Raw genomic sequence first — 27,209 nt, forward strand, 5'->3', positions numbered from 1 at the left:
CCATCGAGCACAAAATAAAATTCTTGTCTCGCACCTTAAATCCTGCTTAACAACTTACAAGCACAAGGAAGAAGTAACCACAATAATTTCTTCCCTAACCTCAACCCTACTAACAAACTCCACAAGGACATCTCAATACAAAACAAGGTATTTAATCCTTGATACGTACATCCCATCCAAACATCTGTATGTCCAACTTAAGAAGACAAAATTTATAACAATTCATACCCGTATCCACACTAGGTACGTGCATAGGTCAACATCATGCCTTCAACCAACACTTCTACATACAAAAGGAAACTCATTTCCATAAACAATCCTCACTGACTCATCAGAGTTAAATCCGGAGGTTTCCATTCCTCGAAGATCACAACTCGCGGAAACTAAACTTATTCTAATACGAACTTAGAAGGCAACTCTACCGTCCTACGGACATACACGCTGTCTAGACCCCATACTAAGACATACCCAATGATTATACCAATACCGAAGAGTATATGATGGGGATCCGCTGCAGACGGGCCATCACTCGGGAAGTATTGATTATCACCAAATATGTACCTTACGCTCTGATACCAAACTGTCACGCCCCGAATTTTGAATAATAAATTCAAATCCGAAACATGAATAATTACAATTACAAAATCCAAATCTCGAAACTTCGAGTTCATTATTACAATTCACTCTCACAAGCAATATTGTAAAGCTCAAATGAGCATAACACACCTCACAACGTACAATTGCTGTAAAACTCTAACAATTGCTCTAACCGCACGATCACCGTCCTGGTTCTCCTGTCCTGTAGGATTACCCGCTACACAATTTGAATAGTGTACCGGGAGTTGCAACAACACAAAACCCGGTAAGCTTTTGACAGCTAGTATGAGTAAACAAGAAAGAACTGTTGATTTATTAAATTACAAGACCACCACAAACCCACGTTACTTTCTCACTCTCATATATATATATATAGACACTTATGAGTTACTCTCAATTTCCCCCATAAGGTCACTCAATATTTGGCAGACAGACTAGAGCTCTAACTGATCGTTTCCACCTACCCGGCGCGAGAGCGTGGTTCACGATTTAATACTATTCAGTTCCACCTACCCGGCGCGAGAGCGTGGTTCGCTGATAGTATGCCATGGTCACCCCGTGACCTATTGATCTCCACAGATCACAACAATTTATTGTTCCTCAACAATAAAACTCAACATCTCTCTCAATATATTGTTTCACAACAATAAACTCAATACCCCTCACAATATATTGTTTCTCAACAATAAACTCAATACCCCTCACAATATATTGTTTCACAACAATAAACTCAATACCCCTCACAATATATTGTTTCTCAACAATAAACTCAACACAACTCCAACAATACATATTATTTCACGTAATAATATATATACAGACATTCACACAGGAATGTCTAATACACCAACAATAGTTCATATGATTGCAAAATAAAGCAATTAAATATATTGGGTTCGTAATATGAACCACGTGAGGTTTACTCACCTCCAATTCCAGCTGCGTCTTCTAAAAGCCACATATCCATCTGAATCGTCCACCAACTCGATTCGTCAATCACCTAATCAGATACTATCTTGACTTAGTAAATTACTCATAAACCACACATATACTGAAATCCAACGGTCGGATTCTAATTATGTGATGATCCGACGGTCGAATCTTAATTTAATGATGATCCAACGGTCAGATCCTCACGGATCGCCCTTAGGATCATCCTCCAAAATTATAATGAAGATCCAACGGTCAAATCTTCTCGAATCATCCTTACAAACATCTCCACAAAATTATATGAAAATCTGACGGTCAGATTCTCACGAATCGCCTTCCGAATCACCATTTCTCAATTATACGAAGATCCAACGGTCGGATCTTCGCCCATGACCACACAAAGCCACTGGGACAGTCATAAGATCATCATATCAAAACTACAAGTCCATCTGACGGTCCTAACTTCACATATCACAAATCTAACGATCGAAATCGATCGAAACTTAAAAATTCATAACTTCATCATACGATATCCAAAAATTGCGCATAATATATTAAAATGATCGTATTGAAATATAGAATCTGAAAATGTACAGAAACCATATTTTTGATCCCCGGAGGTGGCCGGAAAGGGCCGCCGGAGTTAGTGGCAGAGCCGCCGCCGACCACCGCCAATGGTGTCGGGGCCGGGCTGCCCTTCTTCATCTCAACAAGCTTAACAATTTTCATAACTAGCATGAAGTCTGAAAATGACCGGAAGTAGTCGAAAATTACCTAGAACAGTTGGAGTGGCCGGAATTTTTCCAGAAACCGGCGAAGAAATGCAGAAACCGATATGCTATGATTTCGACGTGAAAACTTCATCCTCCGGCCTCGATCCCTTCTGGAGAGTTGTTAAGAACATCAAGGCGAACTCACTGGTTCAAGAATCAATCAAAACGATGCACTACAGCTCGAGATATCACGATCGAAAGGTTTGATTCTCGATCAAGAACAGTCGAGCTCCGACGAACGTGAAAACCTTCACTCCAGGTGCGATCCTTCTCCGAGCATGATCACTAGGTTGAGGTGAGTTCAAGGAGCTAATGATTGTGAGTTTTGGTGGCCGGAGCTAGGAGAAAACCGGCGTTGACCAAAATCGAGCTTAAATCGAAACCGGGCCGCCGCCGCCGCTAGGGGCCGTGCCGCCGTGCAAGGTTGCCACAGATGGCTTCGGAGGAGTGAGGCGAAGCTGATGGACGTGGTTTCTCGTCCAGAGGTGGCCGGAATTGGAAGATAGACGCCGGCGAAGGATTGCCCAGTTTCCGTCGGTTTCGGACGCGTGAGGAAGAGAGAGAATGTTCAGTTTCCAATTTTGGAAACTTAATGTATTTTTGGAAAAATTAACAAAAAAGGAAGCTTTTATATTAAACTGGAAACGTTTTCAAAAAAACATAACTAATTCATACGAGCTCCGATTTTTGCGTTCCATATATGCACGCGATCGTGTCGACGAGCTCTACAACTTTCATGAAGGAAGTTTTCCCAAATTCCATACGTATAAAAAGTCGATTTTCGCGTGCCCCTAAATAACGTACGTTTTCGAAAATTAATCGTTCGAACTAATTCTACAACTTCTCAGAGCCTCGTACTCGCTCCCACTATTGTGAAATCATTTCTAAAAATCCACGGAAATTAATTTGGATTTTTCGGGGTATTACAGCGCCAATCTTGATGAATCCTCAGCTTCAAAACTGGGTAATCAAGCTCTTGCCCAGTAGTCTCGAAAAACACGGACTGATGCCTAGACCCATTTTCCTCCGACAAAATCGTATCGACCCACCACCCATCAAGATCGTAAGCATCGATCCTATCACCCACATGAAACACAGCATTAGCCTCCATGATTTCCGGCGGGCACGGCCGGACCTCTGCCGCCTTGACAGTCTCTTTGAGCGACACAGAGTCGTTGAACTCCTCGACCAGGTTGCTGTACTGGATCACATAGTTGGTGCCCATGTTTGCGACGAAGGTGGCCTCATAGTACGAACCCAAAATCTGGGCATTCGCAGAAAACGCCTAAGAATTTTGGGTTTTCGACCCTCTCGATTTGTTTCCATGTATTTTTGACGGCAAAGAGGAAGGAGTCAAGGAGGAGAACGAATTTGCAGATGTAATTTTAGAAAAGGAGGATGACAGAATTGGTAGCTCAACATATTTCATTAATAAACTACTGTTGCTCCGTGTTTTTCCCCAAAGCAGCTTTCAAAAACTAGGAATTGTAGCTTCTCAAAACCAGCTTTAGGGAGAAGCTATTTGGATCAAAAGCAGCTTTGAAAATTTTTACCAAACACGATGACCCAAAAGCAGAAGCAGTCCCAAAAGCAGCTCAGGAAGCAATCCCAAACTAAGCCTTACACTACACACACACACACAATGGTGGACCTAGGATTTTAATTTTGTGGGGGCGAGGTTTTAGGTTAATATGTCTTGCACCCGACGAGTACAATGAAATCCAGAAAGATTATATATATATATATATATATATATATATATATATATATATATATATATATATATATATAATTAATGTATAAAAGCTATAAATATGTGTTGAATTTCATTTTAAATGGGGACTGTCCTTGATTTTTTCAAAACTTTCTCATAGCATATATGGGAAGTATGTTAATTATACATAAGGATGCAAAGTTGAGTGACGGCAGTAACCCACACTAGGCATGAGCTGGGTCCGCCAGTGTGTGCGTATTTATATATATATGATTTTGAGTCACCATGGGGGTAGGAGTGAAATCTTTTGATCCTCTTTTTCTAATAGAAGAAAAAAAAATTTATATATATATGATTGTGAAATGATCCTTAAGTATACTTATATTTATATTCAATTTAACAAATTGAGTGGTCAAGTAGTTGACATTGCTGTCGGAGCTGTACTGCAATCGTCATTCGCTAATGTCAAGGCTAGTGCGTTGGCTATCAAGCGGTGACCTACAATATACCCTTCGTAATGTCATCCATATTCTCCAACACTTCTACTGCATGATAAGGTGGGAGTCTTGAATATTTCTATTACGATATCATAAATGGTGATATATATATCTGTAATGAGTAGACCATTGGATGCTTTATTTGGAGGTGGTAATGTACGAACATTTGTATTAGGAGCCCTTGCTACTGTGATAAGTGGAATCTTGGCCATCACAATATGTTACCATCTCCCTTGGCTAATCATAAAAATGCAAGCGTTGAAGCCGATTTATTTCACTAACTAATTGAGTCTTTGTTCTTATTTCTCGTATGTGAATATATTATTATATTTATTCATTTCCTTTATCGGTCTTCGTAATTAATTAAAAGCATCATGAAATGCGATAATTTGACCATTTCTTTTCTTAAATGGGAGGCCTAAAGCAATAATGAAACTATAACATCCGTAAATGCATGTAAGCATGCTTACTTAGACTGTTTAGAGTGAGTATGTTCATGCATTTGTCCAATTTTGTTTCTTTTATAGACGACAGTAGTTTAACAATTTTATGAAATTAGTTTATCCAATAGTTTGTGTCTCGTCATGAATTGGTTTGGTATTTCTCATTCATAGAGCTCAAGTCCATAATTACCTTATTTTGAAGAGTCTAGTTTAGCAGCTCTCGATTATGATCAGTTACCAATAACAGACTTAGAGTCTTAGACAACACATGTCCAACAACATAAACAAAAATAAATGTCATCTCAAAAAATTAGACTACATTGAGAAATTTTTTATTGTGTGAGTTAGTTTAAAGTAATATTTGTAGTAGTGAGGAAAACTAAGAAAATTTAGACATTAGCTTTGATTATGATGTTGTCACACATTTTGGTAGAGACAATAGTTGTTTTTATGGTGTTGTTTCATTGCCCAGTTTCATACGCTACAATTGTTTAATCCTACTTCACACTAGAGCCATGTTATTGCTATTGTCCCATTTTTTTCATTATCTTGTTTATTATTCTCTCTCTTGTTTTCTACACGACTTTTGTTTCCCAGACTTGGCAAAATTTGTATTTTTGTGTTCTTTCTATATTTCATCCAGAGCTCCCTACTAAAGTTGGATTGGGGATTATTATGGTTCTAAATTGAATTTGATTTGGGGATTAGGGTTTGTAGTGAAGTCGATTTGGAAACTAGAAATTAGGGATTATTAGGCATTTTTGTTGAAGACAATTTGGTGTTAAGGTTTTCTTCTTCTCTCTGTCTTCATCTGACCACAAAATTGAACTTCAAAGAATAGCTATTGTGTTTTCTAAATTAAGGGATCTTTTTATTTGATATCTTAATCGTATCTTCTCTACTTTTGATCTTCTTCCTCCAGGTGGAATTGAGATCTGTGGAGCAAAGTTTTTGGTGGGTATCGAGTTAGGAATTCAGAGTGAAAGTGTCAAGGAAGATCAAATGAGTACGGTTTTGAAGTTCTACATCATCTTGTATAAATGTTGATGCTTTAATTGAAATAAATGTAATTTCCTTTATCTATGTTTTAAATCCGAATGTATTGGTCCTTAGAAGTATGTTTTTAGGCTTTGCCACCCTTTGAAAATATGTTATGGGCAATTGTGATCATTAGATTGATAAATTGACAACTATTAGTTTATGGCATCTAAGATTTAAGTGTAATAACCATTAGCTAGCTTAATTGTAGCTAAGCTTGCTTGGGTCTCTATTATCTAGCTCTCTAGGCCTCTAATTTTGGATATTATGGTCTTAACCGGCATGGTGTCCAAATTAGAGAGTTGATAGTGGCCTTAATAAACAATATTAATTCAAAACTAGTTAAAATAGAGATAATTGATGCCAACGTATTTTAAAAATGGCTAGCCAAAATGACTTTTTAGCCAAAACTTGACTACAAAATGACTAGTATTGCTAAAGATGCTTTTAGAAGTCTTGTACAGTTACTAAAACTAAAAAAAAAAAAAAAAGTTAAATGTGCTCTCCAAAATAGCTAAGGAGTCAATATAGAGAATGTAATAGCCTGAAAATTCGTTATTAAATTCTAATGATTTTTCAGAAACTATTGAGTTGGTCGCTAGTACGATTTCGTGGTTCAAAGGTGGAGCGAAGGTGTTTCGGACGAATAATTACTCGAAACGTTTTATTTTCGAGAGGTCAAAGGATTGAATTTCTCCAAAAACTTCCTTCACAAAAGTCATAGAACGCGTCGATTCGAGTTCGTGGACATGTGGAACACGAAAATTGGAGTTCGTATGAAGAAGTTATGGCCAACGGAAAAAGTTTCTATTTTGGTTAAATAGGAAAAAAAACCCCCAAAAATTCTGGAGTTTCCCTTTTCGGAAGGTTTCCAAAAATTCCCTTCTCTCCGTTCTCTCTCCTCAAAACCCGGTTGACCCGACTCGAACCTAGATTGAAGACCTGACTTTTTTGGCGAACTCCTGCGAACCCAAGTAATGGCACCTACCTAGATTTCTTCCTCTCCTCTGTCCGGTCCTCCCTACTGTGGTGGCTTGCACATATTCTCACCCACGACAGTGCATCGAAGTGGCGAAGGTGAAAGCTGTCAGACCCGATCGGAACTCGCTCCTCCGGCGACGGCAAGGCTTCAAACCGGTCTTGTTTTTCTTGTGGGAGCCTCCTCTTTTGATCCTCGGTGGTGGTTTCGATCGATTCTCAGTGGATAGCTGCAACTCAAGGTGAACAGTAATCTCTAGCTTGCGATAGCCATCTAGGCCTAGTTAGCTCAAGTCCCAGGTATTAAAGTTGATCCTTGTTGTTTGAACTCCATTTTGGACGGCTGGATTACGGTGGTTTTGAGTTTGGCCGGTGGTGCACGTACAACCGTTTGTGGCCCGCGTCCGGCCATGTTAGAGGCAGTTTCATGTTCCATTTATTATCTACTCATCGATACGAGCGTTTTGATATATGATATGTAATTTTCGATCATATGAACATGTTAGGGTTTTTACCGGTTTCGATTATCTCAGTTTTCAATCCATGAGGATCCGGCAGTCCAATGGACTTATAGTTTTGATATAGTGACCGTAGGAGTGTTCCGAAGACCTTGGGTGGTTTCGGATGAGGTTTCACCTCGATTGGCGTTACTTCAGGGTTTTAGTTCAAACGGGGGTTCGAAGTTTAATTGCTTTGTGTTTCGTGTACTGAGATGAGACTGTATGTGATTAGGTACTTGACGAGGTTGTCTTGGATGATTTTTTATTAGTGTGTTATCCCGTTTGTGTAGAAGACGCAGCAGGATTCTGAGGTGAGTAATCTCACAAGGTTTATTTATGAACGGGGTTCACTTATTATTTTGGATTATTCGCTAAACTATGAAATTTTTTTCTGGGAATAAATATTTGTTTCATATTATATGAACTTGATCGTCTACAGTTCATAGGTAAGTTAAAATGAGATTCTATTATAAAAATGATTTGCTCGAGTTTTGCGATTGTGGACTATAGTTGGTATTAGTAGCATTTCTGAGTGAATGACTACATATATATATATATATATATATATATATATAGATCCTATCCAGAGCGGAGCTCCGCTTTGAAAATTAACGTGTGAAGTTTGAGTTTTGGGCCACTTTTCGGTCGCATATCCACATCTCGACCGTTCAGTTTTTAGGTACTAGTGTATATCTAGTCTCTACAAATTTTCAGCCAAAATGATGATCGTTAAGGCATTGATAACTGCCTCAAAGCTAGTACGGTTCAGGTTGACAGATTCAGTCCGTCCATTGGTTTAAGCGAGTTAGATACCTTAACGATCATCAATTTGGCTGAAAATTTGCAGAGATGATCTATACACTAATACCTAAAAACTGAACGGTCGAGATGTGGATATGCGACCAAAAAGTGGCCCAAAACTCGAACTTCACACGTTAATTTCAAAGCGGAGCTCCGCTCTGGATTGGATCTGTATATATATATATATATATATATTTACGTGAAGAGAAAAATTCAGTCACCGTCCCCAAACTATGCTGCCAAGGCCAATTTGATACCTGAACTCTCAAAAGTATCAATGTGATACCCAATCATGTATTTTGACATCAACGTGATACTTCCGTCAAAAATTCCTAACGGGGCCGTCTGTTTGCTGACGTGGCAAACACGTGGGTCCTATGTGATATTTTTATCAGGGGCAGAATAGTCTTTCACTACTAAGTAATTAAAAAAAAAAAACACAAAGCTCTCTCTCGCTCTCTCTCCCCCCCCCCCCCCCCGCCTCTGATCGGCGACTCCTAAACCCCAAAAACACCAAAGCACAGAGCTCCTCCATCTCTCTCTCTCTCTCACTCTTACCATACATGTTTCCGTTTCTACGCTCATGATGATGCACTGGAATTAGGTTGCGATTTTTTCTTTTCTTTTCTGATTTGTGGTCGATTCGGTTCATTTGATGTGCTTCATTTCATTTCGGCCTCGCATTTGTTTGTTTCTGCAAATTTTGATTGGAGGAGTGAGAGGAGAGGTAGGAATTGATGGAAAGTGGGTAAAAAGGTGAGAGAGAGAGAGTGAATTCGGGAGAACCGACTCCAGCCCCCCCTTCTTTCTCTTTCTCTTCTCTTCAGACCCGGAACCCATTTCCGGTGGAATCACCGCCGCCGGCCTCATCACCGGCTATTACAGGATCCTCTCTTCCTCCTCTTGCATCTAAGGTAAGATTTCTGAATTGGGTAGCCTTGATTTGAGAAGAAATCGAATAGGGATTTCCAGAAAAGGGGGAAATCGGAGATTCCTTCGATCTCCGGTTTCCGGCGGGTTCCGACCGGATTTCTTTGGGATTTTTGTTGCTGGGTCGAAGCTAACCTTCATCCCTAACCTCTTGCAGCTTTTCATGATAGGTGGAGGAAGATTTGAAGGTGTTTGAGAGTGTGAACAGTGGCGTGAACAGTAACTGACGAGTTCTTGGTTTTTTTGGTTGATTTTTCCGGCCAAATCGTTGAGAATTGTTGATTGTTGCAGGTGGGATTCCAATTTTGGGAGTGGAGATGGGAGATTGAAATTTTGGATTAGAAGTTGAATTGTTTGTTCTTGTTTTCTCAATTTGAATTAGATTAGAAGTTGTCAAATTGCTGCATTTGCATGTAATGTGATATTCTTGATGTTGGGGGCGATAACTGTGGTCGGGGCCGAGCTCACGTTCGAGGCCGAAATCGGAATTCATTTTGGGGTGAGTGGTTGGTGGCGGAGCTTGCTTCGGAGGTGCGGCGGTTTAGTTAGAACAGAAGAAGAAGAAGAAGAAGAAGAAGAAGAAGAAGAAGAAATGAAAAGAAAAATAAAAATAAAAATGAATTAACAAAAACAAAAGGGTAAGTTGGTCTTTTAACTTCTTTTTTTGTCTCCACGTGCTTGCCACGTCATCAAATAACGGAGCCGTTAGGAATTTTTGACGGAAGTATCACGTTGATGTCAAAATACATGTTTGGGTATCACATTGATACTTTTGAGAGTTCGGGTATCAAATTGGCCTTGGCAGCATAGTTTGGGGACGGTGACTGAACTTTTCTCTTACGTGAAATATATATGTTTTGGTTGATTTGTTGTGATGCAAGCAATATTTGTGAGTGAGTTCGTGTTATTGTTTGGAGTATGACTTTTCGAGAAACAATATGTTGTGGGAAATGAGATTTTCTATTGTTTTGAAAAGTGTTTGAGGTTTCGGGAGTCACAGGTTGTGATTTCTCCATTCGAGAGTTGTGTAATATTTTCAGGTCTGGGGGACCATTTTAAATGTTTTGATCTGACGATCAGGGGTCTGAGGATTTAGGAGTCATAGGTTGTGATTTCTCCTTTTGAGTTGAGTAACATTTTGGTCCCGAGTGACTGCTTTTAAATGTTTTGATCTAAGGGTCAGGTTGGCCTAAGGATCCAGGGTTGCGAGTTGTAACCTCATTGCAGGAATATCAGGACACCAAGCCTTTGGCCGGGTGATTGGTTACGATTCAGTTAGAGCTCTAGTCTGTCTGTCGTTGTACTGTCATGGGGTATAACTTTGTGTTATGGCACTTGTGGGTATATGTTTTAAAATAGAGTTCCGGGGTGTACTTTCTTTTATTGTCTAGGTTGGACACTTTCTTTTATTGTCCAGGTTGGACATGATTTTCATATTGATTTGTTCGATTAACATTTCATATGATTTTGTCACGGTGTGACTTGAATTGTTTCTTTTGGGAAAAGAATATTTGGGGTTTAAGGAATCATGGTGTGTGTTTCTTTATCTTGAGTTGAAAGTTTTTCCTCGGGATTTGTGTGTTGCTTTCGTAAATTGAATCGATGGATTCCTCGTGATTTTGGTGTGTGTTATTTTCTTCGAGTTGAAAAGTTTTCCTCGTTATTCGCGTGAGTTGTTTGACTTCCTTATTTATTTTTCCTTTTTCATAGGGATTACTATGATTTTGGATTGTGTGCTTTTTGGTGATCTCCTGAACTAATTTTCTATGCAGGACTTACTAGTTTTATTTAGTTTATTTATGAATGCAGTTGTGGTTGAGATTCGTAGTGAGTTGAGAAATCATTGAGTTGATTTCTTATCATTGAGTCGGAAATGTGTTTTGTGGTTATTTGGGTTTACTCACACGAGCTTGCAAAAGCTTACCGGATTTGTTGTTTCAACCCGGTGTACTATTCCATGGTGTAGGGGTTCTTGTGCAGGTTAGAGTAACGAGTAACTGTCATTAAAGATGAGGTGTTGTTGCTGTCGTAGCTTGGATGTTAAAGTACCTTTTGTTTTAGTCTTCCATTGTGTAGTGAGTTTAGTGGGTGTGTTTACTCATTGAATTGTTATTCAGTTTAATTTGTAAACCCTTTTGTAATGTAATATATGACTCTAAAGAACGAGTCGGTATTGACATTGTGAACTCGGTTGGTTTTGTCGCATAGTTTAAATGAATTTATTTTCTAAGTGCTTTTTAATTGGTGATTGTTAGGTTTTCGCGTTTCGGATTTGAATTTTTTTATTCAAAATTTGGCTTATGACAAAGAATCTGCTAAAGATGCTCTAAATCAGTTATAGTCCTGCACTTTGTATTTCATCATGTACATATATCCCTTTGTTCTCCAATTTTTATCAATCTTGTCCAACCATTAACTATTTCATCAAGTATTTTGTAAATTGAATACATAGCTCTAGTGGGTTCCCTTTGTATGATGATTTTTTTTTTTGACTTTGTCAAGGGGAACCCAAAGGCTTCCTAGGCCCAAGATAAACCTCTTCGGCTCATGTGAAATGCTCAAACTGTGCATTGCAGCACAGTGCCTGGCCACTTTGACAGCTTCGTGGTTCGAACCTAGGTTGGGGAGCACACCCAACTAGGCAAGAACCACTAGGCCGCTTGCAGTGGTTCCCTTTGTATGATGATGATTCGATCACTAACGGGACAAGCAAAATTATGTACAAGAGCAGCGATGATGATATTACAAGTGCAGGGCATAAGTGATTTAAGGTGTAAAGTCAAAGAGGTGAATTTACCTTTTCTTTTATTTCCAAAATTTTGTTCAAGAATGAAGTTTCAATAGGAAAAAAACAATCTAATTTTCAATAATGTACCAACGACTAGGTAAGTAAAACCAACTTACACGAATTTAGAAAAAAACTATTAATTATGAATCAAAACGATGATTTTTTTTTCAATCCGACTATAAATCTCTTGAATCATGAACAAAAGAAGACAAGCACCAAAAACAACTAAAAGTAGAAGAGAGAACATGCCCATGTCAAGAATGAGACTAAAAAACTGAAATACTCACCACAACATAATAGGGGAGAGCACGTTGTCGTATGCAATGTATAAAGCACCAACAATAGAGGATATGCCATCGATAGAGCAGTCGATAGAGGAAGCACTAGGTTTATTTCATAAGCTTATTGGTTTGACAACTATTCTCTTTTGGTTAATAAATAGAAAAATCTTGTGGTTATCAACTTTTAATACTCATCTTAAATGGTAATTTATTTTCTTAGAAACAATGTATCATCTATTTTATTTGTTTATTTATTTTCTTCAAACAAATGAGAACTGTTTTTATTTTTTTTATCATAGTAAAATTCATTGCTGATAATTACAAAAGTGACCACAATCATAGTACTAATTGAGGACTTACAATTACGACGATTATTATAGCCACTAGAACTAAACTACCTTGCTTGAAAAAAGAAAGACCGATACGTCAACGAATCCACGACACAAGAAATGAAGATTAATTTGTGGTTGTAAGAGCCTAATTGACCAAATGCATCAATCACTAGGTCAGGTGCACACAATAATGAAGTATTGTCAATCCAATAGGCCTGGGCTCGGGCCGGGTCGGGCCCAAAATTTGGTTAGACCGAGACCGAGCCCCAAATAATTGGTCTGGGCCGGTTCGGGCTTTTTCAAAAATGGAAACCGACAGAAACCGACCCCAAACGGGCCGGTTCGGTCTTCGGGCTTTTCGGGCCCAAATCCAGTTTCCCAGCTTTATGCAAAATACACACAAAATTGGGTGAGAGGCGGGGTTTGAACCCCCGACCTCCTACACGAAAGCCTTGCTCCCAACCACTGGAGCACAAGACGCTCTCGGCATAATTTGTCCAAAGTTTATATTTATTTGATCCTAAGCGGGAGAAATGAAACAAAACAAAACAAAACCTAGAAGTGCAGAACCCTCTTTCTGTCACACCCCGAATTTTGAATAATTAAATTCAAATCCGAAATGCGATAACTTAACAAGCACAAGAAAAACACATAGAAAATTTTTCATTTAAACTAAGCAACAAACAACTGAACTCACAATGTCAATACCGACTCGTTCTTTAGAGTCACATATTACATTACAGATAGTTTACAAATCAAACTGAATGACAATTCAATAAGTAAACACACCCACCACAACTCACTACCCAGCGGAAGACTTAAAACTAAGAGTACCCTTCCATGTCCACGTCATCGAACGTACACCTCAGCTTTGATAATGATCACTCGATATTCAAACCTGCACAATAACCCCTACACCATAGAATAGTGCACCGGGAATGTAAACAACAAACCCGGTAAGCCTTTCAGCCCGTATGAGTAAACTCAAATAAAGTGACTCACGTCACGCATGCTTATAATTTCTCAATTCGTGAGATGAATTAAAGCAACAATATTTAATTCCACAAAACACAACCAAACATCAAGTTCATATCATATCATATCATGCTCACGTAAGTTAACTCATATCAAAATCAACATGCTCTGACTCTCAACTCATTTTATCTTATTTCCCGCAATCTCCAATTATAGAAATAACTCCCAATATTTTAAACATTTTACGTCCCCACAATCTATCAGATCACCATTCCCTTGCCTCAACGACACAACCAGGAAATCATACTCATTTCCCTCAACATAACGCGGTTGCCAAAATCATGTCATCCCAACTTATTTTCCAATCACTACAGATCACAACCCACAACTGTACCCACAATAAGAATTAAGCAAAATCAGTAATCCCTGCATAGAAACTTAGTTCAGGAGATCACATCAAAACAAACAATAGAAATCATATAAATCCCTACATAGAGTTTAGTTCAGGAATTTACATAAAAACAAGCAATTCAAAAGCAGTAATCCCTGCATATAACTTAGTTCAGGAGATCACATGAAAACAACAAAAGAATTCATAGTAATCCCTGCATATAGTTTAGTTCAAGAGATTACATTAAAACAAACAATACAAAATGCAGTAATCCCTGCGTAGAAATTTAGTTCAGGAAATTACTTAAAAATCAATCATAGAAGAGAAAAAGAAACCAAACAATAGAAATGAAAAAGGAAATTAATTAAAGAAATCAACAACTCAAGCTAAAACCAAGACTTCACCCTTCAACTCCGAATACACCATCTCACAAATAACTCGTTTCAAAACTTGACATCGTTACCTCAATCGTAGCCCGTCACCGCCTAGGGTTATGGCATCCGATACACTCAACCAATCGTAGCCCGTCATCCGCCTAAGATTAGAGCATCTGATTCCCTCAACTAATCGTAGCCCATCATCCGCCTAAGATTAGAGCATCCGATTCCCTCATACCGGTCACTACGTCGACCCTAAATCCAAAATTTGTAACATACAGGATAGCTTTCTCACCATATGTTCAACAATTCATTACTCAACATCTTACGTGCGGAAATAAAAGCTTGAATAATAATCAATCCATTCCAATAATCTCATCACTCGATAACACGCCAATCAATATATATATTCCACGTAAATATATATATACGTAGTCATTCACGCAGGAATGACAACTAATACCAACTATAGTTTTATAAATTATTCATTTCGAAAATCATTTTATATCAAAACATTGTTTTAAGTTACCCATGAACCATTGTCGATCAAGTTCATATATTTTAAAACAAATAATTTGTTTCGAAAATGATTTAACAATTAAACAAGTATTCTGCGTAATAAATAAATCCGTTCGTAAATGAACCACGTGAGATTTACTCACCTCTAATCCAGCTGCGTCTTCTATACAGCTCAAAATCACAATTACAACCGTCCGCCCAAACAAAACCGTCAATCACCTAAACAAATACGATCCTAACTTAGCAATTGATTCATAACACACTTAAACGATGATCCAACGGTCGGATCATCGCCCATGACCACACAAAGTCATTGGGACAGTCATACGATCAATAAATCAAAACTACAAGTCGATCGGACGGCCAAATCCTCACGGATCGAAAATCGAAACGAATCGAAAACCCTAAAACCCTAACATGCATCAACTTTCTCCAAAATAACCTTATAATATATCAAAACGACCGTATCGATGCGTAGATGCATAAACTAAAAACAGAACACAAAAATATGGTCTAACGCGCCGCCACAAGCGACGGGTCAGCAGGTGGTCAACGCCGAGTCAACCACCTCCGATGCAAAAGTCGTCAACTACAAACTTGTTCAAAATGAAGAGATGAGCCACCTTCATACCTGGAGCTAAGCGAGATTCGGTCTAGATCGTTCTAGATCAAGCTTGGAAGTTGGATTAATCTCGTGCGTCTGATCAGATTCCAGATCGAATCAGGACCATCAAAAAAGTCAAACCTTGATCTAGCGCACTACACTCCAAATCGTGATGCAAGGCTTATATGGGGATGATCAGCAGGAAGAGAAGATTCCAAAACCGGGAAGGATCGGCCAAGGAGTCGCCGGAAACTGGGAAATCCAACCGAGTCGGCCCGCCGTCACTGTTCACGTCTCCGATCTCCATCTGGGTTGCTCCACCAGTGCAACTGACGCCAGTGGTCGATGGAGAAGGGCTGGGCGAGTCGATCTGGGCCGGGTCCTCGGTCGTCGGCCGCCGGGAAGGCTGGTTTCCAGCCGGGTCGGGTCGAGCGCGACCCGTCAGGTCTGAGGAGAGAGAACGGAGAGAAACCTGGGGAGGAAAATAAGAATTTCGAAACTTTTGGGATTTATGAAAAGATCCGGAATTTTCGCCTATTTATAGAAATTTCCCCAAATTTCAATCGATCATAACTTTCTCATACGAACTCCGATTCTCGCGTTCCACATGTCCACGAACTCGTATCGACGCGCTCTACAACTTTTGTGAAGGAAGTTCTCACATAATCTAAACGTATAAAAAGTCAAACTTCGTAACCCCCTAAAATGTGCACTTCGAATAATTATTCGTCCGAAAATAATTCCACTCCACCCTCGAACCACGAAATATTACAAACGAACACTTTATTGATCCCAAGAAACATTTAGGAATTAATAACAAATTTCCGAGGTCTTACAGTTTCACTTTCTGCTCTCTCTCTTTTCTAGCCGTATTCTTCTTCTTCTTCGTTTTTTTTCCCCCCCTTTTTTTCTTCCTCCCCAATCCCCATTAATCCATTATGCAGTTCTCTCTTTACCATATCTTCTTCTTTTTTCTTTTTTTTTTCTTTCTCTTTTCTTCCTCCCCAATCCCCATTATGTAGTTCTCTATTTACCATATCTTCTTCTTCTTCGGCAACTTCGATCTACTCCGCTCCGAGCTTCAAGCTCACGAGACTAGCAAGAAAAGAGTTTTTGCAGGTGAAGGAGTTTCTCGGCTTCACTGGTTCCCAAGGTAAGATTACTGAAGGCAACAAATTTCTCTGTGTTCCCATGTCCTATGCTCAAATTTTAATACTTTGTTTCATATAGGTTCTAGGTTCTTCTGAAATTCTGCACATTTGAGTATGGAGAAGGAGGAGGAGGAGCTGGCTTGGGAGGAGAGTCTCGAGAGGCTGAGATGGAGAAGAAATCGGTTCGGGTCGATCTTTCGATCCCAGAAAATATCAAACCCGACACCGACCCGATAAACTGTAATTCGGGTCTGGCTTTGCACCGAACTGATATTTTCCAACACAAAACCGAACCGATTCGGGTTTTTTTGCTCGGTTCGGGTCTGGTTCTCGGGTCCAAATGCCCAGCCCTACAATCCAATGCCTCTTTCCTTCAATCGCCTTGACCAACTCAATCAACCTCCATAACCACCTTGTGTTGATCTCGAGTCTGCACAATTTGCCATCTACATATCAGACTCAATTTTTATTAAGCCAACCTTAAAGGAACCAAACCACTTTCGCCATCTAAACCTAACATCCACAGTAGCCAACAGTCCATGGACCAACTCCGATGTCATTTCAGTTTTCTTAACTTGGACACGCTAGTAGAGATGCCGAAGACGCCCATAGAAGAGGCTTTTGGTTTTTCTATAACCACTACTCTTTGTTAGGGTTTTCAAAAAATTTCTTAAAAAATAATAATTTTAGCAGTGTTTTCAAGAATTAAAAAAAAACAATTTGATAAAAAAAAAAGAATTAAAAAGAACAAAGTATATGAGGTTTGTTTTATCTTCAATTATGTTAAGCCCCGTATCTCAATTTACTGGTTTACTGGTCATTTGGTCGGTAAACGACAATTACTTTCACATTTTACTTTGTTCGATACTTTTAGTGGCCCTAAAAGTTGACTTTTTGTTAGGATCAGTTTTTGAGGAAATTTCCTTCATGGAAGTCGTAGAGGACGTTAAACTGAGTCTGTAGACATGTGATATTCTTAAATCGGAGTTCGTGTGCAAAAGTTACGACCAAAAAACTAAAGTTACTGTTTGAGGTAAGTCTCTATATAAATGGAAAGTTACTGTGGTAGGTTTTTATTTCTGGAAACCACCGCAGTAAGTCTCTCTCTCTCTCTCTCCTCTCCCGCGCTCTCTCTCTCTCTCTCCCTCTCTTTGAGTTTTTTTTTTCTTTTTTCAGTCAGTTCCTCATCGTCCAGCCACTATACGGCGAGCTACCGGTCTGCATCGACGCGCCTCCTCCTCCTCGTGATGCCCACGGCAGTGGCTCACGACGATTTGGCCGGAATACTGCAAATCGAACCTCCAACGTTTACTATAGTAGTTTGCTTCAACCGCCGATTTCTTCCGATTTAAGCCACCTCCGGCGACGAAACTAGGTCTAATCGAAAGCCCATCCTCCACTGATGAATTCCTCTAAGTTTCATACTCCAATTTGAGGTGTGGAAGGAGAATCGAAGAATTGAAGAGTTTATTATGCAAATCGGCAGTTTTTCGATCAAGCTCCATTTCTTGCCAACCAAGGTAGTTTCTGATTTTGTTGTAGTTGAGAAAGATGTTGGAAATGTTGAGACGATCTTGCTGGTCAAATTTGGTGGGCCGGTTTGAAGTTGGCCGAAGGCGCGTGGGGCTCACTCGTCGCCACTGTAGGTGGCGCGTGGAGGCGCATAGGGCCTGTTTTAGCTTCCTGTTTTTAGCTAGTTAAATCATATATATGTTGTAGAACTTGTAAATGTGATTTTGGTGAAAATTGGAGACGTTTGATATCCATTGTGAATTTCTGAAGTTTGGAGTTTCGGATGTCGATTTATGGGAATCTGACCTTCGGATTTCCCTTGTTTCCACTATGGAATACTTTAATCGACGGATTGATATTAGTGATGAAGTTCGGGTTGAATCCGAGAAGAAATTGAGATGTTGGTTTATTACGAGGGGTTTTCGGGTTTCAGTTTAGAATCGTATTTAAGTGTCGAATTGTTGTTTACGGAATATAATTTTGTACAGGACGAGGTACCGACCCATCGCTCAACGAGGATCCTTACACTTAGGTGCCACGTTAGCTGTATACTGTGAGTGAACCTTTGATTTTAAATGATGCATGCAAATATTTTCTGAGTTATTGACTTATTCATTTATCATTCCATTTATTGAGCATATATTTTAGTTTCGGATTATAATTTGATTTCGAAATGAAGTGGTTTCAGATTATAATTTGGTTTATTGATTGGTTTTCCGTTATGATTTTCGGATATGAGTTTACGATGCTCGGATTTGAATTTATGATTTATGATGATTTTGAACGATTATTTTCCGATGTGATTTCCGGAATTAAATATATATTTTATATTCGTCGATTTTGAGATTTTTTAAAGGTTTTCAGAAATGGGATTTTTGAGGAAATTATATTCATATATTAATTCTCACATATTTGTTGATGGATTTAAGAATATTCTTTTGGCGTGTGGGACACGTCGTTGATTTATTTGATTATCATGAGATTTACTGAGTACGGTTGGGAACTGTACTCGTGCTCTTATTTTGTGAGATTTTGGGGAAGCCTTATTGGTTTTTAGTTTTCGTATGATTTTACTCCACCATAAATGGGTCGTTTTATTTTATTGCTAGCTAGCCTATTAGTAGTCCTCCCCACTTACTATGTGTTTGTGGGTGAGTTGAGCAAAGAGCATGGGATGCTCAAGAGCCTGGGAGGCTCCCTTACTCGTATGGTGATAACTTCTTCCCCATACTCTACTGTTACTTGACTAGCGGGGCTAGTTCGATTTTGTTAACCAGCGGGCTGGTCTTATTTTCTTGAGTATCAGAGTTTCAATCTTTTACTCTTTTTACTTGGTTGTTTGTGACTAGCGGGGCTAGTTGGTTTTCTTGAGCTGAACATCATTCAGATTGTTTTCCTTAATTGTTGCATGCATCGGGTTTTTAAAGGAATAAACGTGGGAAAGTATAAAATCCCTTTTCTTTTTAATTACTTATTTTTGTCCACTCACGCTAATGTTTTTATGTGCTTTCCCCTTGGGCCCTTCGGTTTCAAGTGCCCAGTTTGCAGAGTAGCTGGTTCGGCATAGTAGAATTAGGGGCATAGCATCTGCCGCTGTTGTATTTCATATTGTAGGTTACTTATTGAACGTACTTGTATCTTGAATTCTTTTCCTCTTTTAGATTGCTCTGATAACCTGTGGGACAATTGTTGTAAAGTTTGGGAATTACATTTGTGTATTTGGAACATGTTGTATTTCGGATCTCAGTTGCTTGCGGAGTTGTTGTAATTTGGGAAGCAGGGTAGCTCCAGGAGATTAATGATGGCTTATTAGAAGTGTGAATGTGTTTTTACGGGTTTTGGGTAGTCCATTTTTAGGGGTGACTCTGCCGAATTTTTTATAGAATTATTCTTAAGGTGGGCCCCACAGGGTCACCTCAGATTTTAGGGTGGAATTCGGGGCAGGTCCTGTCAAATTATATCCGAGGAAAAATGCTTGAGATCCAAAAAGTTATACAAAAAACCTATACCGAATGGCATGGCATGTGCCACATCATCATCTTAATCCATTTCTAGCATGTATTTTATTCCTTTTCATTTAAAACAAAAATCAACAACTAAAATAGAAAGATTGACTAGAAATTAAAACCTAAGAATATGAATCTTTTGATAATATGAAGAGATCTCTTGAGACTCACAGAGGCACAATCGAAACCGAGCAATCTACCATACCCTATCAACTTCAAAACCACCTAGCTACCCTAATGTTACCATGTTGATCATCAAAAGGAAAAGTCTGCATACATTCACTTAGCATCAGTACCATTGTCGACCATATCCACAAAAGGATTATGTCTATCAAATGACAATTTTATTTTGCCCAAGGAACCTACAGAAACAAGCTTGAGATTCTCACAATTGCATATCTCAATCATGAATCCATCTGGGTCATTGAAGAAGATTTAATCAATTTTTGTTCCATTTTTATCATACGCCATTGTCCTCTTAGAGCAACTCTAACAGCTTTCTGCTTTCCTATATTTTGATTTTTCTCTATTTTAGGGAAAAATGAGATTCTTTTGCTCCAATAGATTCTCTATAATTATCCCCATTTTAGGGATAGCGAAGAAAGAGAAAATAAAATTTCCTAAATTTACAGCAATCTCTAAAATTTTAAGGAAGAATTATAGAGATTTTAGATATTGTTGTAAAATAGGGAATCTATTGGAGTTGGAGAAGAAAAATTGCTTAAAGCTTTGACTTTTGCTTCCCTATAATACAAAAATTATAGAGAAACTGTTGGAGTTGCTCTTATGTACTTTATGTGCGAGTACATAAGGCTTTTTCCATTTGACCACTAACAAAAAGTGACCAACTATTGGATTAGCTATCTTACTAATTTTTTAATTTTTTTATTTTTAGAATAGCTATCGTAGTATTAATCCATGTAAAGTTCTTTCTGTTGAATCCACCACTAGTTGAGGCAACAACACAATGGCTTATATATTCAACAATGTGAATGAAAGCATAGGTATTGCACCAAACATGTCTCTCCTCCCAATTTATTATTTAGATCTCCTCTAACTTTTGTAAAAATTTATTTCCTATTTTACCCCTTCTACAAATTAAAAAAAGAAAAGAAAAAAAAACTGACTCTTTTATTGGTGTTCTCCTCAACAGAGTAACTCTGCATTACAATCACAAATCAGTGTTCAAGCTAGCCAATAAATAAATTAGGGATGAACAATCAGCCATAGTGCAATACGTACGTTCATTTCAGCCAATACCTCAACCAAGAATGTGACCGTGCCAAAGAAGAAGAGCTAGAAACTGGTAATGGCCGTAGCTAAGACCTATGCTGGTTTGTGAAAGAGTTCAGGTGTCATATTATGATTGAAAAGTGCTTCCCCTTCGCCACATTTATTGAATTGGGACCTAAATTATGTTTTGTACAAGAGCAGGATACATTAATGTGTTGAAAAGTGCTGTAGCCCTTGCCTTACAGCCTGTATTTGCATTAGCTTTTCATGATTCTTTCTCTTCATCCCTGCAGGCATTTAAACGCTTTGCTTGTAGTGTATTGTGATTGTTTAAGTTCTGAATGCAATCGTAGTAGTGGCAGATTTTGCAAAGAATGGAGTATTTCTATCTTCATATATAATCATCTCAGTAGATATGAAACTAAGAAACAATAGGCCCTTTGAAGATTCAGGTAGGAAATCTTACTAGTATCATGTTGGGGTAAAATCAACTAATACTGTTTTTAACTCCTTTTGGCGCAAATAGGAAGATGGTTACTGCTTCAGGACCCTCTCAATGGCAGCAACATAGATTTCCTTTGGCATGGTACCAACCACAATGTCACATTTCTTCCCAGTCTCAAATAGCAAAACCACAGGACAGCATAAAAATATATCATAGTCATCGGCAATCTGCATATCAGCTACATCTGCCTTAATAATATCATAATCCTCAACAGAATGAAGTCTTCATTCTTTCAATATAAACCCATAGAGATTGATAAACACGTTTTATTTTTTTATTTGTTTTCCACCCAAGCTCTATATAACCAACAGTGGCTTCCATAATCATTGATTACTTGTTCTTGATTCTGTGATTGAATTGGGACTCAACAACGTACGCAAGTATGTGACTGGGTTGAGGTTCAAATTGAAAGAACTATACTAGGAGAAAAGCATGATATTGAATTGGGTCTAGTTGTAACAATTTTCTTTTTTCTTAACTTAACGGTTCACTGAAGAGATTACCTCATATTTTTTTGTTCAGTTTCCAGTTTTCCAGTTAACGGTCAATTTAGATGCTGTGCTCATGCGGTTGGATTCTCAATCAAAATAAAGATAAAAGAAAAATATTAATGCTCATCCTTATTATACTCAGACACGAAATCCATAAACTACTAGATGAAGATGAAGCAATATACAAAGACAAGGATTTTGGGGTCAACCATTCCTGGTTGTATCAACTGTATCATGCTTACGCATGGATACAGAGTAACTTCTATGCCATTTACAAATGGCAATGCAGCATTTTTTTAAAGTTTGAAGAAAGATACCTACTAATACTCGATCTAGTACAGAACCCATTAAGATGAAAGAAATTAAATGGAAAATAAAATAAAAATATCAGAAGGAAAGCTAGAGTTAAAACTCTCTCGATATCTCTCGGCTGGAGCTGGGTGATTGCGATCGAAATCAATGGAATGCAGCAGCTGCAGCTCTTGCATTCTTAGTTGTAGGAAGATCAGGTGGTGGAGATGGTAACATGAAGAGTGCTAATATTCCACTGAATACAGCAGCAACGGCTCCAACCACAAATGCTGGTAGATTACCACCACCAAATAGAGCATCCCATGGTCCACTTGCTACTGACACTACCATCTGCATGTTTATGCATGAAATTTCATATGAGAACAATCGAAATCGAAATCGAAATCCAAATCCAAATTAAAACCGAAACCTCTTCTGTTGCATGCAGCCAGCCAAGTTAATTGATTGTGATGAAATTAATTAAGGTGACTTATTGAATTACCTGTGGCACAACAATTGCAAGATTCAAGACTCCTAAAGAAAGCCCTGCAAAACCCAAAGATCCGATCGACGTAGGTGAGTGGCAGCATTTTTCTTCATATATATGTAACCTCCATATATGATGCATATATGCCCAGTTAATTTAGTACTGTTGGAAACTTTACCTTGGCCTGCACCAGAATTGCTGCAAAATATGGATGCCAGAGCAAAGGGAACACTGTAGGTTATCTGTAGGTGTAAAATTAACGAAGCGATTAACAGGAAGCAGAAAGAAACAGCACAAAAAAATAGTTGCTGCAAAAGTAAGCAACAGAACCAAACTGGCAATAAACTTCCCCCAAAAAATGACAATAAAGACTGCAAAAGTTGGCCCAGTGCCAATTAATTACAGAGTTGACCAAATTTATCAAGAAGTTTCGACACGAAACCGCTAGTTGAAATCATTAAAATAATATCATGGTTTTTCTCATATTTGTTACTTGCTTCATATATAACTATCGGTCCCAGCTAGGTCAGATTTAACTATCACTTTGTAAAGGTCTGGTAAAACGTGAAAGTGTGTTAACTTTATCTGCATGCACTTGACTGAAAAGCAGAAAATGACGCATGTTTTACAGAGAAATTTTAAGGGCGTTAGATATGAATAGCTAATTACTTACCGCCTGAGGTATACCCAAGACAGCAAAGATAGCCAGCGCACCCGCCTTGATACCGGCGGGTGGCGGCGGTGGCTCAGCTCCGGTTGAAACGACGGTGTGGTGTCGAGTGGACTGAGCTAGTTTGGTGATCAAAACGGTCATGGCCAAACAGATGGCGAGGAGAAAGTTGACAACGCCCCACAAGCGCTTGACCCCACCAAGGGCACGCGCCAGAATCTCAATTCCGAGAGAGACGCAGCCCAAAACGACAGAGTTGAGCATGAGGCCGAGGGCACCGGCTCTGACCCCCAAGGCATACAACCTGCCTTTCCCGACCTCCCCTCCGTACACCTCCCTTCCCATCCAGTCAGTGTCGAACAGTAGGAAAGGGAACCACGCGACCCAGTTGAGGCATGTCACCACCAACAAGATCCACATCGGTCTCTGTAGCTCTTTGAAAGCACCAAGGATCTCTCTGAAGAAAGGCACCGGTGCTGCCTTCTCCGACTCCTCCTCCTCAATCTCCTCCACAGCTTCTACCATTTCCGGAGTTGGTGTTGGTTCCGTGACGGATACGAGAGCGAGAATGGTGAGGGCTATGAGGAGAGCGATGGAGAGGAAGAAGCAGGTTTTGAGATTGGCGCAGTAGACGTCGCAGGCTTTGGACATGGTGAAGGGGAACATCTTGTGGAGGTGGGTGTAGGACCCGGCGGAGAACCCGAGGACGTTGCCGATGGCCATGAAGAAAGAGTAGAACCCATTCGCGGTTCGCATTTTCTTGGTGTCGGAGCCGGAGATGTCGGCCAGGAGAGCACGGCAGGGCCCCTGTAACATGTTGTTGGCCACGTCGAGGATCCAGAACCCGACCACGAAGACGGCGATGGCGCGTGGTTTGGTGGGTTTGTCGAGGGAGTCGCCGAAGAGGTGGCCGAGGTCGGCGGCGTAGCCGATGAGGAAGACGGCGATGGCGACGAGAGAGGAGCCGGCGGCGATGAAGGGACGGCGTCGGCCGAAGCGGGAGGTGCAGCGGTCACTGTGGTAGCCGACGATGGGCTGGACGAGCATGCCGGAGATGGGCCCGCAGAGCCAGATGAAGGGTGCCCAGGTGTGGGAGATGCCGAGGAGCTGGACGTAGGGGGTTAGCAGGGAGAGCTGTATGGCCCATCCGAATTGGATTCCGGCGGCAATTGAGGCCACCAGAATGATCTTTCTCAGTGGGCTTGATTGGGGTGGTGTTGGCTTCTTCTTCTGGGTGGTTTCGACCTCCATTGCTGGCTATGGCTACAGTGGTCTCTGTCACTGGTCTCTGAGAGTCTCAGACTGGGTTTCTCGAAAAAGCAAATTTAAACCGACTTTTTTTCTCGGATAAGGCTCTGGAAATTGGAGTGAGAGTGAGGAGGTTGTGAGGGAGTGCATGGAAATTTAAGGAGGCAAAGGTGGTGTTGCATCGAGGCAACTGGCAAAGGGTGGCGGCCTTATCCGTTTGGAGTTGAGCCTCACACTCACAAGTCAGTCATTGATGCCAAGTGTGGAAAACGCCATTAATACGCTGTTTCCTTTTCTCGGAAATCCAGACATGATACCTTAATTGTGGTCAAATAATATTTTTTTTCTTTTTAGAAGAGTGGTCAAATAATCTGTGTACTGTTTCACCTGTAATTTCAAACTAATAAATCTACAATTCAAATGGTAGGTAATCTAGTTGCAACTTAACATCTGATTTGTCATTTGGTGTCAGCATAAAGTTTTAGTCTTTTTTTTTTATTGTATAATACTTCTTTATTATCTAACTAATGTTATTGTATAATACTTCTTTATTAATTATTATCTAACTAATGTTCAATTGATGCCGTGTATTTGGTGTTACATAAACTTTTCTTTTCTTTGCTTTACTTTCTCTTTTTTTTGGACAAAGGCACTTTCCTTTACTTTCTCTTTGATATTTACCCCAAATTGGTTATTGGTATTATGGAAGTTTACAAAAAAGTATTATCTAACTATTGAAATTGTTGCCGACATCATATCTTCTATCTGATTTCGTGTCAGCAAAAAGTTTTAGTCTTTTTTTTTTTATTATATAAACTTTTTTTAATTACTTTTTTTTTTCTTTTTGACAAAGGTATTTTCCTTTTACTTTCTATTTGGTTTGCTGCAAATATGTTCACATTGGTATTGTGGAAGGTTTTTTTTTTTTTTTTGATAGAAAGATGTATAAACTCAGATTACACAACTGGAAGTTCAATTGCAATAGCAGCTGCTAGAAAACTAGGGATTGAAAAATAAAAACAATCCTGCACAATAGTACTACCATGTGCAGCTAACATGTGGGCAACTACATTTGTCTTTCTACTAACATAGCTAACTTTCAAAATATTTTGAGAATCCAAGAGTAGACTCAGATCCTCATAAAGTCGTCCCAAGGCTGAGGCATTATGGCTAGCTTGGGCAACTAGTTGACGCTGCACCTCTTGTGCGTCAGTCTCCAAAAGGGCTGGAACGAAGCCATGATCAATAGCAAAGTTAATTGCATTCCTACATGATGCGGGAAGCGTGAACATGATAGTAAGAGGCTTCGTCAAGCGTCGAAAGTCATATGAGATGAGGTAGAATCCACTAGCAATTACGGGCACAGCCGTAAAAAACATAGAGAAACTTCTCTAATATTTTTTATTATTATTGATAACTTCAATGAAAATTACAATCTAAGAGGTGCCTTATATAGGACACATAGCATAAACCTAATACAACTAGAAAACATAAAGAAGAATTTATTGTAGACTAAAACTAGGAAACCTAATTAAACCTGATTAAATAAAAATCGGAAATAAAATCTTAGATACTAAAGAATATTACGCTTGGAATCCCAATCAAGATTTTGCTTGAGAATCCCGATATATCCAAAAGAGTAATTTATGATTAATTTCATCATTAAGAAGCCTATTTGAATACCAATTTTCAATATTCAAATTATTCTTCTTAATGTGAAGACGTTTTTTTCTTTTCGAGATTTTTGATTGAAATTGGCTAAAATCTCGTCCTGTGATGCGGGAAGCGTGTACATGATAATAAAAGACTCCGTCAAGCGTCAAAAGCCATATAAGATGAGCTAGAATCCACTAGCAATTACGGACACAGCCGTAAAAACATAGAGAAACTTCTCTAATATTTGGGTTTTTTTATTGATAACTTGAATGAAAATTACAATCTAAGAGGTGCCTTATATAGGACACATAGCATAAACCTAATACAACTAGAAAACATAAAGAAGAATTTATTGTAGACTAAAACTAGGAAACCTAATTAAACCTGATTAAATAAAAATCAGAAATAAAATCCTAGATACTAAAGAATATTACGCTTGGAATCCCAATCAAGATTTTGCTCGAGAATCCCGATATATCCAAAAGAGTAAT

The 27,209-nt window shown here is 39.0% G+C and overlaps 1 protein-coding gene across 1 annotated transcript; it reads right to left on the reverse strand.

Annotated features, from left to right (window-relative positions):
* Nucleotides 1-22,469: 22,469 nt before the first annotated feature.
* Nucleotides 22,470-25,362, reverse strand: LOC133738505 (sucrose transport protein SUC2-like). Its single transcript, XM_062166063.1, has 4 exons — nt 23,818-25,362; nt 23,323-23,386; nt 23,160-23,203; nt 22,470-23,008 (listed from the first exon to the last, which is right to left on the reverse strand). Exons 1-4 carry the CDS (start codon nt 25,063-25,065, stop codon nt 22,823-22,825), a joined length of 1,542 nt encoding a protein of 513 aa, XP_062022047.1. The 5' UTR covers nt 25,066-25,362; the 3' UTR covers nt 22,470-22,822.
* Between the last annotated feature and the right edge of the window lie 1,847 nt (nt 25,363-27,209).

This window comes from Rosa rugosa, chromosome 3 (genome assembly GCF_958449725.1).
Source record: "Rosa rugosa chromosome 3, drRosRugo1.1, whole genome shotgun sequence".
Lineage (NCBI taxonomy): Eukaryota > Viridiplantae > Streptophyta > Magnoliopsida > Rosales > Rosaceae > Rosa > Rosa rugosa.

What these genes read in the sequence shown, in the direction of transcription:
- LOC133738505 (XM_062166063.1), bottom strand. Translation starts at nt 25,065, where the DNA reads ATGGAGGTCGAAACCACCCAGAAGAAGAAGCCAACACCACCCCAATCA. An exon ending in TCTTGGGTATACCTCAGGCG is followed by an intron (nt 23,387 to 23,817) that starts GTAAGTAATTAG and finishes TTACACCTACAG; the next exon opens with ATAACCTACAGTGTTCCCTT. An exon ending in CAATTCTGGTGCAGGCCAAG is followed by an intron (nt 23,204 to 23,322) that starts GTAAAGTTTCCA and finishes TGGGTTTTGCAG; the next exon opens with GGCTTTCTTTAGGAGTCTTG.